This window comes from Anthonomus grandis, chromosome 5, assembly GCF_022605725.1.
Source record: "Anthonomus grandis grandis chromosome 5, icAntGran1.3, whole genome shotgun sequence".
NCBI lineage: Eukaryota > Metazoa > Arthropoda > Insecta > Coleoptera > Curculionidae > Anthonomus > Anthonomus grandis.
The window spans coordinates 1,159,002-1,175,290 of record NC_065550.1 but is presented as its reverse complement, the minus strand read 5'-3'; the positions used below and the strand labels follow the sequence as shown (position 1 = coordinate 1,175,290).

The 16,289-nt window shown below is 30.9% G+C and overlaps 2 protein-coding genes across 5 annotated transcripts in view; both read right to left on the bottom strand.

Annotated features, from left to right (window-relative positions):
- LOC126736028 (nose resistant to fluoxetine protein 6-like) overlaps positions 1-15,901 on the bottom strand; it is a 97,902-nt gene extending 82,001 nt beyond the window's left edge. For 3 of the 4 annotated variants that reach the window (XR_007660589.1, XR_007660592.1, XM_050440218.1), the window contains exon 1: positions 15,586-15,901. Coding sequence is in view for 1 of the 4 variants with exons in the window: in XM_050440218.1 (XP_050296175.1) it covers positions 15,586-15,673 (88 nt within the window). In the remaining 3 variants the exon portion in view is untranslated. Of the gene's footprint in view, positions 1-2,933; positions 3,078-3,135; positions 3,303-15,585 lie in introns of those variants that run through there. The other variant, XR_007660590.1, reaches the window with a different exon arrangement.
- LOC126736032 (uncharacterized) lies at positions 517-5,934 on the bottom strand. Its single transcript, XM_050440224.1, has 2 exons — positions 4,741-5,934; positions 517-1,562 (listed from the first exon to the last, which is right to left on the bottom strand). The coding sequence occupies exons 1-2, from the start codon at positions 5,932-5,934 to the stop codon at positions 1,059-1,061; spliced, it is 1,698 nt and encodes a 565-aa protein (XP_050296181.1). The 3' UTR covers positions 517-1,058.
- Positions 15,902-16,289: the final 388 nt, after the last annotated feature.

Sequence of the window (16,289 nt, the reverse complement as noted above, 5' to 3'; positions counted from 1 at the left end):
ATTATAATTTAATTTTAAGGAATTTATTATATTACACACATGTATGTTAAATGTTTGTTATAGTATTATGTACTAGCCAGGTGCTAAATAAAGGATTATTATTATTATTATTATTATTATACCTGTGAATGGGGTTTTTTATGCCAAATTTAAGCTTTACCTCGTTAATTATATTTATTCGATTTAGTAATATGATACATATGTATATGCATTTTACGATATTAGACTGAGCATTGACATAAATGAGCTTTGACATAGGTAATTTACGAAAAAGAAGAGAAGAATTCTATCGCCTGCTTTTATTATAATTTAAAATAATTTTGTCTCTTCGCGCCGGTTGTTATTTTTAAATATGAAGGTTTTATAAAAGTCATGGCAAACATTTTAATCTGAAATATTTTCACTTTGAAAACTTTGTCAATATTTTCGCTTTATTTGCTTTTCACCATATATTAAAAAAAAGTTGTCATAGAAATATATTTTGACGTAACGCTCTGAATGTTTTAAAAAAACACCAACAAATAATATAAAATTATATTATTGTTAAGAGACGCTGTTATTGCTTTTTGGTACCTACTTTATTAACTTATTCTTAATAATAAAATATTTACTGCTATTTTTTATCTATACCTATATATATAGGCCACCCCTTTGCTAAACTGTTGTCGCTAACCTAATAGTATAATAGATATCTATTTAATTAATTAATACTAATTACTGCATTTGCTTTTAAACAGGTCAAACAAGTTAGACGCTGGATTCAACGTCAAGAAGCAGAAGGGCATGTAGAAACCAGACAACATCCTGGAAGGAAACCTGTATTGACCGAAAATATGAGAGAAGCTAGTTAACTATTCGAATATGCCAAACGCCTTTTTAAAAAATACAATATTTATTTCGTACAAACTTAGCGTAGCTACAATTTCAACTGACTAACTAAAAATTACAAATGGTGGATATTTATATGAGTAAAAAAGCAAGTTAAGCATAAGCAATGGTCAGCATTCTCCATAAGGGACTGTGACATAACTCCTCCACCCCTAGTGACAGCTCTACCGCTAAGGAAGCTGGATCGACTGCTGGTTGTCCTCTTGGCATTCTTTCTGGGCACAGTATCTTTTTCTCAATTTGGCATAACATAGGTAGCTAATCCCAGTTACCAACATGATGTAGATAAGGATTGTCCAAAATGAGGGTACAGCGGGTACTCTGGGGAATTCTAGTGAAGGGTCGATTGCAACTATTTGGCTCTGCAACTCCTGAAGTTCATCTAGCTTTACATCGGTTGATGTGAAACTTAGGTTTAGTAGTGGCAATGGTTCATTGATCTTGTTTAGATCTGGAAACAGTAGTGGTTGTGGGCTGAAGTTTGTGGGTTTATCATCGTTAGTAATGATAAGTTCGTTGACCTTGGCCAAACAGTTGTTCGGAATATTAACCATATAGGATCCTATAAGTTGAACCTCTTCTTCTTGTGCTTGGCATTTCAGTAGAACTAGTGCTTCTTTTGGTAAGACAAATAACCAGTTGTTTGAGCTAGCTAACTGGTTAATTATGATGTGGTTAAGAACTTAGAACATTGAAAGGCTAGAAGTAGCATGCCGTGGAACTATGGGCAGGTTTGTTTGCTTGCAACATCTCTGATGCAATGATGCCAAGTGCTTATAGAGAAATGGCAAAAATCACTTTATAATATCATAAAAATTCTCAGTTGTTTCCGAAGGCACAAAACAATACTACTGTTCCCCTTTAATAAAATATCAAGCATTTTTTAAAAATAAATTTGATAAGATACTCTATATCGAAGTCAATATAAGTTAAGTAAATGAAAATAAAGTACGAAGAAACGAGAAAACGGTAATGGCATCGCAACGCCGCTCGATCGCATTGTTGATGTCACAGATACAAGCACTCTTTACCAGTGACGTCGTCAACAAATATTTACCTGATAAATTTTTATTAATTAATAATTAAAGAGTTTGAGTATAAGTAATATTACCATTTATGAGCTATTTATGTGTTTTTTTTAATGGACTTCATTAGAGGAAGGTCCTAATGAAAGGCAGCATTTTTATGGAAATTAAATATTTTATTAATATAATATTATAGATTTCTTAATAAATCATGTTTTAAGACACACATTTTGCAAAATTTTATTGTTATTGTTATATTGGACAAAACTCAGTTTGACATCACTTACTTATATCGCATAATATATACTTCTATGCTGCTGACTTTTTCAAAGGGGCAGTATTGCTTCAGCGGAAAAAGTTAAAACTACAAGGATGTTCAAATTGTGAAGGAGTTGCAGGTTTTTTGTAGGTTATAATATTTTTATTATGAGTATTTAGCCTGTATAATGGTTTTGAGACATTTAATAGTGACCTATATAATACCTAAGACCAAATATTATATCATATTAATTTATACTAAAAAACAAAGCTAAGAATAAAGACTATGTACAGTACATTAGATTAAGATTAGGCTTTTCCATAAAATCATGTTATTATTTTTTAAGTATTTTAATAATGACTTGAGACATCTAATTCAATTTCTTTGGCACAAATTTCCTTGTTGCAATCTTCGAATTTTAATTTTTTGTTCTTTATTTTTTTTCCATAATCTGGTGACAAGTGATTAAGCCGTTGAAACGGTGGAATCTTGATTTTTGATTTTACCCTAGAATAATATACATAAAAATATAGTATTACCAAAATTAAAAAGAAAAAATTAAAAAAATGTATTATGATAATCCAATTGATCAATAAAATGTATGTTATTATAGAGAATCTTTGTAATGTCATACATTTGATTAATTCCATTTAATTAAACAAATATAATACAATAAAATACCATATCACTTTTAAATAAGATATATAGAATAGGATGATACATGGCATAAAACTAGTAGTCTATTTTGAGTGTATTTTTACCTTTTCCTTGGCAGAGTCAGGGAATGTGTAGCAGTTAAACAAAAACGGCTTGGATGAGAAATAGTAATTGTTGACCTAGACTCCACGGTTACTGTAGAACTATAATTCTCAGATGCAGTTATTGTTGATGATGAATGATCAGATCTGTAATTATACAAAATTTGGTGTATCAAGAATATTAATCTATTTTAATTATCCATACGTGTCTATATTAGCTTCACTGTTTGTACTGTATACCATTTTGAAAGCTAAAGAAGTTTTTGCACTCTTCAGGAAAGCTACCCCTGTAGCTTTGAAGGGTAAATCACTTGGTAAATTAACTGAATTATTGGCTGCTGTGTTTCTAACCAGTGCATCAGGAATCCTAGTAAAAAAATAGTTTTACACACATACCTAATAAGTATTAGGTATAAATAAATCTTATATGAGTAACACTAATACTTTTTGTGAAGAAGCTGTATGTTTTACAACATAGCCCAAGCGCAAGTTTTAAAAGGTTGTTTTTTTAGCTTACATAATCTAGTAAATAAAAGCATGCAAACCTTTATCAATAATTCTAAGGTAAAATATACTCATACTCTATAAATATACTAGAAAAATATATTTAAAAAAATTACCTTTGAGGTAGAGCTGATTTTTTTAATAAAGTCTGGCTACTGATAATATTATCTCCCTTATATCACTTCTAAGGATGTGATCTGAACAAACAAATATGTTCTTTTTAAATGTGTTGATTTCCATTAATGAAACTCATTGTTCCCTTTGGCAATCATTAGGCAATCTATAATAAGTATTTGATATTTAATCAAAAAGCAGAAAAAAATTACAGTAATAAATTAATATGTGGTGCCAATTACTATATATATTAGTGTAAGTTGCAATAAGGTAAAACAAAAAAAAATTATGGAACAAATTTTAAAGAAAGACAAAATTAACTTTATACATAGATATCAAACTATATATAGATAGGTACATAGGTATTATGCGTTTTTTCTGCCAAAACAACAAAAAAAAACATAAAATCCTGTAATAAAACCAGGGACAAAATTCTAGTTTTATATCTTTTATAGCCTATTAATAGATGAATATGTTCAAAAAAATATTTAGATTTAAAAATATAAATATGTTGGTATTTTACTCACACTTTCACATTCAAATTTTTATTAGGTTTATATCTATAAGATCCCCTATTCTACGTTTATGATGATGGTTACCCCATGATGTGATGTTATGAAAGTATCGGTACTTACTTGTGAAAAGATCGGCTTGAATCACCTTTTTATCATGATGCGGCACAAACGACACAAGTTTTTGCCATCCTAGCAATTTAAAAAAACACTAAAATGTGGCCTTTTTTCCTTTTTAAACCGAAAATTAAAGAAAATACACGAATCCCGAATATAAACAAAAAGCCGTTTGACAGATGACACAACGCGTATGGTTTAGGCGCTTAAGCTCCGGTGTTGTCGCTTCAAATTTTTTAGAAGCAGTTTTAGGGATAAGAGTGTTAATAATTTTGTTTTTTTTTTGCTTAAGGATATTATATTTATTCTTAAAATAGGTTAATTGTAGTATTTATACTTTTTATTTTAAATTTTCCTATAAAATATAACAGAAATAAGTTAAATTAACGTTATAATGTTTGTTAAAATATAGCTAAAAATTTCCTCCGTTGGAAATTTGTGTCGACTTGACAACAGAGAATCGGCACATATGTTTGTAAATAAAACACCCCTCTTGCCCCTGTGCACATGTTGGACTCAAACAAAGTTGTTGTTTACTAATTCTAGCCTTTCAATGTTCTAAGGTTAAGAACGACTTGTATCTGGCTACATATGGAAGTGCTTTTGACATAGGACAGCAGTTGGACTTCGCAAGGGCTAGATTCCTGAACATCTTGTAGATTAGATTTGTCACAGAGGAACAGCTGTGTGGAGACTTCTTGACAAGCCTGGCTTTGATATGCGTAATGCAATTTGTTTTTTATTATATATTTATTTCGCGGTAATATAACCTTAAACCGACTCTGTACAAGGACAGGGGCAGCATATAAGTGAAATATCTCAAAATTTTCGTTAAATGTTACGGGAACATGTAGGATAAATGTAATTCTATTATTTAGAATGTAAGAGCTTATTTTTATTATTTTTTCTATTAAAAGCATGTTCTCAAGTTCAATTTTTATTGGTAGTTGATTAGAACCTACTCGTTGTTCAAATTGTTTTAAATCGTTAAATAGATCTGTGGTTTTAATAATACTAGGATGCATCGTTTTAAGTTTAGCAAAAGTTATAGAGTTTTCTAAGTCTTGTAACGTAGAATCTATAAATTCATAAACATTAACAAGAGCATCAAGAATGTTTCTAATATTATTAGAATTCTGAGTATGATCAAAATCTTTTAGAACATCAGCTATTTGATTTATCCGAAATTCCAACATTTCTTCTCGCTTAGCAATTTGTAAAATTGTGTTGTTAAATTTCTTTATAACACTAAGGATTAAGGAGTTTTGGTTCATTACACTTTGAGACAATTTATTGTCGTTCTTTTGCAGTTCATCGATAAGATGGTCGTAACGTTCACCATCCGCTGCATCTAAGTTACCGGTTATAACCTTAATAGCTGAGCCTACAATATTGATCAACCCGCGTTTCATTCTGTTAGGATGTGGTACAAGCTCTTTAAGTTTATTCTCTACTCTATTTTGAATTAAATCTAATATTTTAAGATAATCATAATTATCTGGCAGATACTGAGGATGTTTAATTAAAAGTGTAGTGATATTTATTGATTTTCTATGCAATTTGTTCATCTCCAACATTATCGGATTAAGGTCATAAACATGAATTAAATTATATTCAAAATCGCGAATTTTAGCATGCCCTAATTTAATTGGTAGAATTCCAGGATTGTCTTCTAATTTGCTTAAGGTAATATGACATAATCGTAAGGTAATATGATCGTAAGGTAATACGATCTTGAGGTAATCCGATAGTAGCATGCAGAGTCGCACTGCAAATAATAATTTTTTCTTAGCCTAAGCCTGTGGTTGCGATAAAGTAAATGTATGCTTAATATATAAAAATTACTATAAAAATTAAAAAGTAAATAAATCTAATGAAAACTTAAATTAATTAACGAACCTACTTAAATATATATATCTACATTTTTTAGTCGAAACTGTACGTGGTTCTCAAAGGCCGTTTAATATTGTCCATATGTATCTTTTTATGAGAATTTGTCTCTACAGTTTTTCGGTTTTCGTCCAGGTTAACAATATGTTCTTTTCCCGAGAATTTGTCGCTAAGTTTTTGCCGACTATGTTTTTTAATAAAAATCTTTTGTTCGGGCTTAAACAACTCTGGGCTATCACGTTTCTGGTTAATGTTTTTTATAACATGTTCTTTATTTCTCATAAGAATTTCGTTAATTTTCGCGTATAGGATTTTTGATTTATCTTTATGTTCACTGATGTAATCTGATAGTAAAATGTGATCAAGATTAAAATCAAAGGGGTCATCTGAAGTTATATGTCCGTTAATTATGTCTATTGGTTTAAGTTTGGTGACTGAATGAAGGGTGTGATTATATGCTAAGACAGCATATTTTATTTTTTGGTCTATTCTTGAGTTTTTAAATCCTTGGGCATTTAAAAGTCTAACATGTTCGGAGATAGTGGAATGGAATCTTTCTATTACTCCATTAGATTGAGGGTGATTAGGCGAAATAAAATGAATTTTTATTTTATGTAATTGGAGAAGTTCTGTGATAACTGTATTTTTAAATTCGGTTCCATTGTCTGAAATAACCTGTTTGGGTATACCGTGATGTGAAAAGAAGGAAATGAGGAGGTCTGCTATTTCATTAGCCGCCAATGATTTAAGCATATAAGCTTGAGCGTATTTGGAAAAACTGTCTAAGATTGTTAAGAATTTTGTTTTTTCTAGGGTGTAGGTGTCAACATGTATAATTTCAAACGGTCGGATAGCAGTAGGGGTTATATTCATTTCGATATTAATGGGATGACGTTCATACTTTGTTTTAATACAAAGCTCGCATTCATTAATAAAAGTTTGTACCGAATTTTTCAAATTTGGCCAATAATATTTTGCCTTAATTTTTTCTACGGTCTCTTCAATACCTCTGTGGTTACTTTTTCCTTCATGGTAGTTTTGAATAATTTCGGGTATATTGTTTTTATCAGTGACATCCAATAGCTTATTAAGACATCTTTTAAATTGAAGACTTGGCCATCTAAAATTTTTTCGGATAACTTCGCAAAAAGGTTTATAGACGTCGTCATTTTCAAAATATAAATAATAAAGTTTATTGGGAACAACTATTTCTTTAATAAACTTTAAAATATCATTTTCAAAATTATTTTTACTAATCTGAACCAAAATTCTTCTTTTCTTTTCGAAAAGAATTGTTATTCTTGGTTTTGTTGGTGAATGATTTACCAAGGATATAAATATTTGGTTTGCACCATAATTAATAGGACCTTCGATTATTGGTACACCTACAATTGGATCCTGTTCTTGATTTGTATGTATGGTGTCATTTTCATCGGGTTCCTGTTCATGTTCTGGTTCCTGTTGCTCATCAGGCATCTCCCTTATGTCATCGTCGGGGTTAACAAACACTGAGGCTAAATCTACGTTATCATTATTGGTGTTATTTTCCTTAGACGTTGAGGGTAGACCAGTGCCTTCTTCTTCAAGTTGTTTGTTAAATTCTTCTATATATTTTTTCAGTGAAAAATCTCCTTCTTTAACGTGTAACTCGATACGAGATAGAGCATCTGCATTGGTGTTAGTTTTTCCTTTTTTATAAGTGATGTTGTAGTCGTATTCTTTGAGTTTAATACGCCAGCGTAAAAGTTTTGAACTTGGGTCTTTGAGCGAAAAAAGCCATTGAAGTGGTTTGTGGTCTGTGATTATGTTAAACTTTCGACCAAATAAGTAGGGCCTAAAGTATTTAGTAGCCCAGACTAAACATAAACACTCCTTTTCTATTGTAGAATAATTTTGCTCTGAGTCATTAAGTGTTCTGGATGCGTAAGCTACTGGCAATTCTCTTCCTGGAGGTCCTTGGCTTAAAACAGCTCCTAAGGCAATATTACTAGCGTCCGTTGTCAGGTTAAATGGCTTTGAAAAGTCTGGATATTGCAATATTGGCTCGCTGGTTAGAAGATTTTTACATGTTTCAAAACAATCTAGAAATTCTTGGTCGTGTACAATTCTTGCTCCCTTTTTTAGACACTTCGTAAGAGGTTTAGTTATTCTTGCGAATCCATTGATAAACTTTCTATAGTATCCCAGCAGTCCGAGGAATCCCTTAATTTCCTTTGTTGTTTTAGGAATTGGATATTTCTTGATAGCGATGATCTTTTCGGGGTTGGGTTTTACTCCATGAGGGGTAACGATATGACCAAGATAGGCTACCTCTCGTCGTAGGAATTCGCTTTTGTCAAGTTGTATTTTGAAGTTCGCTTCCCTTAATCTCTGAAATACTTGTTTAAGATTTTCAATATGTTCTTGTAGTGACGACGAAAAGACGATTATGTCGTCCATGTAGACTAAACATTTCTCGTTTTGGATACCCTTGAGTATAGAATCCATTGCTCTTTGAAACGTCGCGGGGGCGTTCTTAAGCCCGAAAGGCATCCTTAGGTACTCAAAGTGTCCACTTTCTGTGTTAAAGGCGGTCTTTTCAATATCCTTTTCATCCATCTCAATCTGGTGGAATCCCGACGCTAGGTCCAAAGTAGTAAAGTACTGACACCATCAAATAGACCATCAAACAGACCATCAAATATGGTCTTATGATATTTTGATTTAACATTTTGTTTATCTGACATTCTACTTCTTTTTTATGGATAAACGGGTATCTATAGGACTTGGTATAAATGGGAATTTCATTTGTTGTTTTTATTGAGTGTTTTATTTTTGTTGTAAAAGTTAAGGGCTGGTCTTCCTGATAAAAAACGTCAGCGTATTTTTTACAGAGGTTAAGAATAGCTTCCTTTTCTTCGGGATTTAAATGATCTACTCTAATTTTTGAAGAATCTAATGTAGGATTATCGCAATGCGCGTCATTAAAATTGTTGAGGTTAATGTCAGTAAAATTTTTTCGAGAAAATTTTTCTACTTCTAATGGTTCAGAAAAATCTAAAATAACTTCGTCACAAGAATTATTTAAAATCGTGGTTAGCGCATGACCGTTTTTTGCTAAAGTTAAGCATTCGGGGATTTCGCAATTATGTATTTTCGTGTGCGGTATTATAACTTCTCCATTTTGAATATTAGTTTTAATTTTTATGACTTGCTCGGTTCTAGAAGAAACAGTTACACAATTAAGTTCCATTTTGGTCTTATGAAATTCTAATTTGATTTTCGAAAACGGCGTTACCAGAAAGCCTTTTTTAAAATCGATATTAGCTTCTAGCAGTTTCAGATTATCTAATCCTATTAAACCGTCAAAAACATTATGAAACTTAAATAAATAAAACTTTAAGTCTTTATTTTTTTTCAATTTAAAAATTTTTGAAGCCGGTACTGTGGTACTAAATTTGTGAGAGGATTTTTGAAAAACTGTGCTAACGATAAAAGGGTCATTGATAATTCGGTCAGGAAAAAATTTAAAAGCAATTTCTGGATTTAAAAATGATTTTGTTGATCCTGAATCGATTAAAAGTTTTATACCGTATTCCGGGAAAATTATATATGATAATTCGCTGGAATTCGAATTAGTAGAGTTCAAGGATATTACTATTTCTCGTTGCTGAGATGACTTCGCTTGCGAAAATTTGATTCCTGTAGGTCATGATTTTCAGTATTCCTATCATCAGCTGTGGTTTCGTTGGCCGTCTCATATGAACTTGTCGCCTCATCGGTAACTTGGTATTCTTGATAAGGATTGTCGTACACGTGCTCTTGGTCGTAGTACGTAGGTGCATTATAATAACACATCGGAGAATAATACGGGTCAACATAGTGGGCGTTTTCGCTATCATCATACATTTCTGTGGAATATAATTCCTCAAAGATGAAATTGGGTTGGCTGCCTGTATTTCGAAATATGTTTTGATTTTTGTTATTTGGTTGGTTTGGCTTAGGGCCACTAGAACAAATGCTCATTGGTTCAGGGGCAGGCAGTGGTTTATTTTGGTTGGGTCCAAAAACATTGATCTGATTTGGTCTGGGATAAATTTTAGACGACGGGAAAGGGAATCGTTGAAAATTATTTCCAGGGTTTCGTTGGAAATTATTCCCAAAATAATTTTGCCTAAAAAGGTTAAGATTTCCAGATGGAGGTCTAAAAATATTTGGCCTTGGCATTGGGGTTTGATGATTATTAAAATAAGAAAAAGGTTGGGGTCTAATTTGACTGAAATTTGGTTGCGTTCTATTTTGTTGGGGTTGAGATGTATTATTTGATTTAATTTGAGGATTTTGTCTTATGTTGTTTTGAAAATAATGAGTATTATTTTCTTGAGTCACGAATTGTAAGGCTTGAGCTAAATTCAAAGGTCTCATGCATCGAATAGTTGTCCCTAAGGGTTCTTTTAGGCCAGAGAGAAAAGTTTTTAAAGCTAGTTCATTATATAACTGTTTTTTGGTATTTTTTCCTTCAATGCTATTTTCGTTTATATCAATATGAGAGCATAAAAGATTTAAAATATGAAGAACTCTATCGTAAAATTGGCTAGGTTGTTCATTATTGTTTTGTCTCAACATGACGAGATCCCTATTAAGACATGTTTCGTCTCGTGGGTCCGCAAAGTTACGCCTTAAAGTATCTTTTAAATGGTCCCAAGTTGTAACATTTTGAATATTTATGATAACTTTTGCTTGTCCGGTTAGTTTTCCAATTAAGCAATTTAACAAAAAGATATTTTGAAAATCAGCTGGGTTTGATGCCCTATAAAAATTAGTTATAAGACTTTCACAAGTTGATAGATAGCGATGTAAATCGTTAGGATTTCCATCAAATGTCGGAACACAATTAAGATATTCCGGTTTGAATTGACTCATTATTGATGCTTTTGTATTACCGTTATTGGAAAGAAATTTATTTTCTTGAGAAGTCAATGCAGAATTGTTATCACTAATTACTACTAAATTATCGATTTCTAATTTAAAATTACTTTCAATAGGATTAAATAATTGATTTTTAGTACTTGAGTCAGCTGAAGGTTCACTTATTTTTAAAACATTTAATTCTTCGATTATATCATCAAGCTCTGACATTAAAACAAGTTTTCAATTCAAATTGCACTTACATTAATATTCCTAGGCTTATTGTTCTGGTCATATCCGGTCCTATAAGGATGATCCTTCCAGAGGCAATGTAGTCCTACTCGAAGCAGCAATCCTTGCGAAATTGCCCTATGTAGTGGCAGTTTCCCAGCAATCCAAAAAGCACTTAACGATTAACCACTTTCCAGATCACAGTTTATACAGCTCACAATGTTCTTAAAAGTCCGATGTACCGTCGAACTTAGCGAACCGTAGATTCGAATCCGTGATTTTAAAAGACTTCTACGATAGAACGACTTTACACGAATACTACCGACTGCGCCAGTTAACTATTCGAATATGCCAAACGCCTTTTTAAAAAATACAATATTTATTTCGTACAAACTTAGCGTAGCTACAATTTCAACTGACTAACTAAAAATTACAAATGGTGGATATTTATATGAGTAAAAAAGCAAGTTAAGCATAAGCAATGGTCAGCATTCTCCATAAGGGACTGTGACATAACTAGCTATTGTTACCCAAGTAAGAAATAACCCTTTCACAAATAGCCGGCTGGTCAAAGAAACCATGAACTTGGATGTTAGTATGCAAACAATTAGGAATACTCTTCGTTCAGCTGGAATAAATTGTAGACGACCAGCCAAAAAGGCCAAATTAACGGTCGACAACGCAGAGCGAAGGCTTAGGTTTGCTCAAGAAAATATTGACCGAGACTGGTCAAATGTGGTATTTACCGAAAACACGTTTTCTTCGGACATAAGGTCCCATCAATTAGTGTGGAGACCTACAAGTACCAGATATGATTCCCATTATGTCCAAGAAACTGAAAAAAGCGGGAGAATAACATTGTCATTATCGGGTTGGATGACCCAAAATGGACCCGGAATGCTGGTAACCACGCCACCCCAAATAAATTCCGCGGACTACGTGGACATTTTGTAAAATTCTTTTCTGCCTTCATACAGAATAATATATCCGGCTGGACCAATATCCTTTATGCACGATAATTGTCCAATTCATACCTCCCGTATGGCGAGAACATGGTTTGAGGAACATCCGGAATTTAATTTAATTCCATGGCCATCCAGAAGCCCCGACTTAAACCCCATCGAAAATTTGTTGGCTGAAATGGTGAATTCTTGGGATACTTTTAATCAAGGCCAAATTAGATCGAAGGAAACGTTACTAGCCCACGCTCAAAGAGTTTGGGAATCTTTCAGAGGGAGACCCGATTTTAGTAATTACGCGGGATTAATGCGGAAAAGGCTGCAACAATGCATTGACGCAAATGGTTTTTATACCAAATATTAATTAAGAAGCCATACCAATACCAAATGCACCCTGTGACATTAAATAATTATTATTTAAAAAAAAAGGTGTAAGTTTCGAAAAACATACGTAGGCTATTTAAAAGTTTAAATAAAAAAGTATTTTTATTGTAGATTTAAATTGTAATTATACTTACTAAAGCTTATTAGGAGTAGTGTTGAATGTTATTAATTGTTATTAAGATGTTATACTTAAAGAACTGTAATTTGTCATTAAATAGGAAATAAAATTTTCGCTTTGAAACTGACCTTTGATCCATTACTTATACGTTTTATAAGGTTTAAAAAAAAGTAAATAAAAAAAGATACGGGACTACTACAATTAAAGTTTAGTAATTAAAGTTAACTTCGCTTCAATAAAAAAAATATAAAAAATAGTTTTTTATTCAAGAAGAAATCACGAGAGTGCCTTATTTACAAACGGAAATATTACTTTATTCATCACTTCAGTAAAAAAGTGTGCTTTACTCATGAGAACCACATAGATTTTTTTCTACCTCTTACCAAAATATAGATATAAACAATTTAAAATATGGATTTGCCGAACAACATTTTGGGTTAATCGAACAAGTGGGGACAATTTTGAACAGTTTTTGTAAAAACATGTCCACTTAACTTGATAATGAGTAAAAAAAATTTCAATAACGCAAACTAACTTTCTTAATATGCAACTTTTACTATACGAGTATAGGCAATTTTTGGAATATCAACCAACTTCTTTTGACGAGTTCTACACCCTGTATTTTTATATAGGTATACTTATAAATAAAATGTGAGGAAAAGAAACAAAAATCTTAATTTTTTTCCCATATTATGGTAGTACTTAGTACAAGTACTTAGTTTTACAGCGCTAGACAGGGTATTCCAAAATAAGTAGTTTTGGTAGTATCTCAGCTCGTATTACGTTATTAATGCTAGGAGGCGGTGCTAACCATAGCGCGCTATTTTTTATGAAACCTTTAATGAATTGAAATGAAACAGAATTTTGAAGAGCGCATTTAGCCAACGTATAAAACACTATAGCGCATTGTCCTTAAAACTTTACATAAGGAAGAAAAACAAACTGATTGTTTTTTTTAATATCAGCTTGCACAGCCACAAAAATATTCGAAACGTCCCATTGCAAAAACCCCATCTACTGAAAAATGAGTTCCGTCACCCCTGCCTATTTATACACGACTAAACTCGATCGATACTCTACACCCTAGCGCCCGCCGTACGCTACCCCTTTCAGTCAAAAGCCATGTTGCCAAATTGTAAGGCAACGAAGTCCGAGAGCAGATGCGAGGGACATTTTCAAATTTCGACCGTACATGTTTGGTTAAACTTCAACTATAAATATCGAGTAAAATCCGCGTGATATAGGCTGAGGAATTTAATATTATGTTAATGTTATTTACGTTTAATAAGAAGGTTCATGATAATAATTATTATTTGAAAAAATTTAACCGTTTAAGTATGATAAATTGTATACTATTTAAAGATGTTTAAATGCGTTTAACGGAATGAGCTTTTAAACAAATACTTACCATCAACAAAAAGTTAATAATAAAAAAGTACACCACTGCTTTTTTTTATATTTTTTTTTAAATTCTTGTTTAGTTCTTGAGTTTTTTTCTATTTGTATATCTTATTTGGTATATTTATTTTATATGTTAATGCATTTCCTATTTTTTTCTAGATTTCTTTGTGTATGATATGCTCTTATTACACTATAAGACATATACGTATATGAAAAGTATATCGTATGCTACACAGTGGCTTATATGTGATATCTGAGTTATTATATCACATATTTGAGGTGTAGTGATCGAGTTTAAATACTATATACGTAAATACGTTGTCAATTTCTTAAATGCCGAAATTTTCGCCCTTTTGTAAATAGAATCGTATATGATGTATATTCTACAGTTTAATAAACATACCTTGATCATATACGGTTGATAAATATACCAATAGGTTTAACTTAAACATTTGAGCCTATACCTATAATGAAAAGTTGTCTAGAACCAAAAAAATGCAATTTCTTCAAAACTAATTGACTTATCTTAAAAAACTAAAATTTCGCTTATTTGCGATAAAAAATGAGAAAGAAAGTGTTTTCCAAAATAATACGCATGAATAGCGGCTGGTTTCGTCATTAACCTAATAATATAGTTTGTTTATTTAAATTTGATATAATTATATGTATATATATATATGTATATTAATAAATATTTAATACAAAAACAGTGCTATTTGATTCGATATCATGGGCAAAAAACAGTGATTTTTAAGAAGAATTTCATAAAATATTTGAGCTGTAGTAATCGAGTTTAAAAACTAGATATATAAATCTCGTGTCAATTTTTTTAATGTAAAATTTTCCCCTGTTTTTTAAAACAGAATAGTATATGATATATCTATATTCAACAGTTTAATAAATATACCTTGACCATATACGGTTGATAAATATACCAAAACCAAAAATTTACTAAAAAATCGCTGCATAAATATATATTTAACGATTATAACATATGATGTGTTGCTTGGGGATAGAATCTTCTCTTGTTAAATTTATTACGTCAAATAATTACGAGTGCAATTATACCTAGCGTTTTATTCTATGTTATATTAGTTGTTGCTTAAATATAAAGTTAATAAAGTGACACCTTGCAACCAAAGATGTATACGCAAAAAAATCAGCAATAACGTATAAAAAGATTTAAAAAAATCATGCTATATAATTCATATTGCCACATTTTGTCATTATAAAAAAAAATAAAATTATTTAGAATTCCCAATTAAAAAGGGTTAGAAATTCGGATTTTATTGAGAGTATTTAATTTTAGGTTTCACGAATAAATTTATACAATGGGCCCGAATAAAAGGAAATTAAGATAACATACTCTGTCTGTTCTTTACAATATTTAACCTTATCAAATTCAACATACTCTGAAATAAGCCCTTTTCCATTGGAAAGCTAAAAAAGGAATGAAATATAAGAAGTTATATTGAGAAACATAGAAAAAATACAAAAAAAATTAGTCTTGCCAGAAAAATAATATTAACCACACTTACCATTATCAACTGAAACACAAATAATATCCCTAGGATGAAAAATCACAAAAATAATAACACTTGTTTTAAAAAAATTAACAACCGTCATTTTTATCAGTGTATTTATGTTATTAATATAACGAGACTTAAAAGCATTTTCTTTAAACCGCGCTTTTAGATAAAATTATGTTTTCGACTAATAAATTAAATTAACGATACATTCTTGTTAAAACTTATTTTTTTCTATTACTCTTTTAATAATTATTTTCATATGCAAAGTGTAAGGTTTTTTTTGTGAAATTTATTTATGACCTAAAATAATAGTGAATAAGTTAACCGTAAATCATTTGAAATAAAATACTGTTTAAAGTAACAACTACGTACTTTTATATATCACCTATTCAGCAAAAACTTCGTAATTAATCGGTGTATTTTCTAAATTAAGGACAACGTTAAATATCGCATAATTTATATTTATACAATACAATGTATATATTTAAAATCAATAATAATGAATACATTTAATAGTTACAGGGTGTTCTATATTTGAGGATTAAAAAAAAACATAGAAATACGATTAAAAAAATCCAACATGTGGGTGAATATTTTTTAATAATAATATTTTATTACAAATTACAAGAAAAATAAAGCCCAGATGAAAACATTATTAATTTCCTAACCCACTCCCACTCACTGACTGATTAGCCGCGAGCATTTACTATGTT

Bases quoted from the DNA above. Each gene is read 5' to 3' on its own strand.
- LOC126736032 (XM_050440224.1), bottom strand. From the start codon at position 5,934: ATGCTACTATCGGATTACCTCAAGATCGTATTACCTTACGATCATATT. The intron at 1,563-4,740 runs CTTAGAACATTG...TAAGTTCTTAAC, and splicing joins AGATACAAGTCGTTCTTAAC to CACATCATAATTAACCAGTT.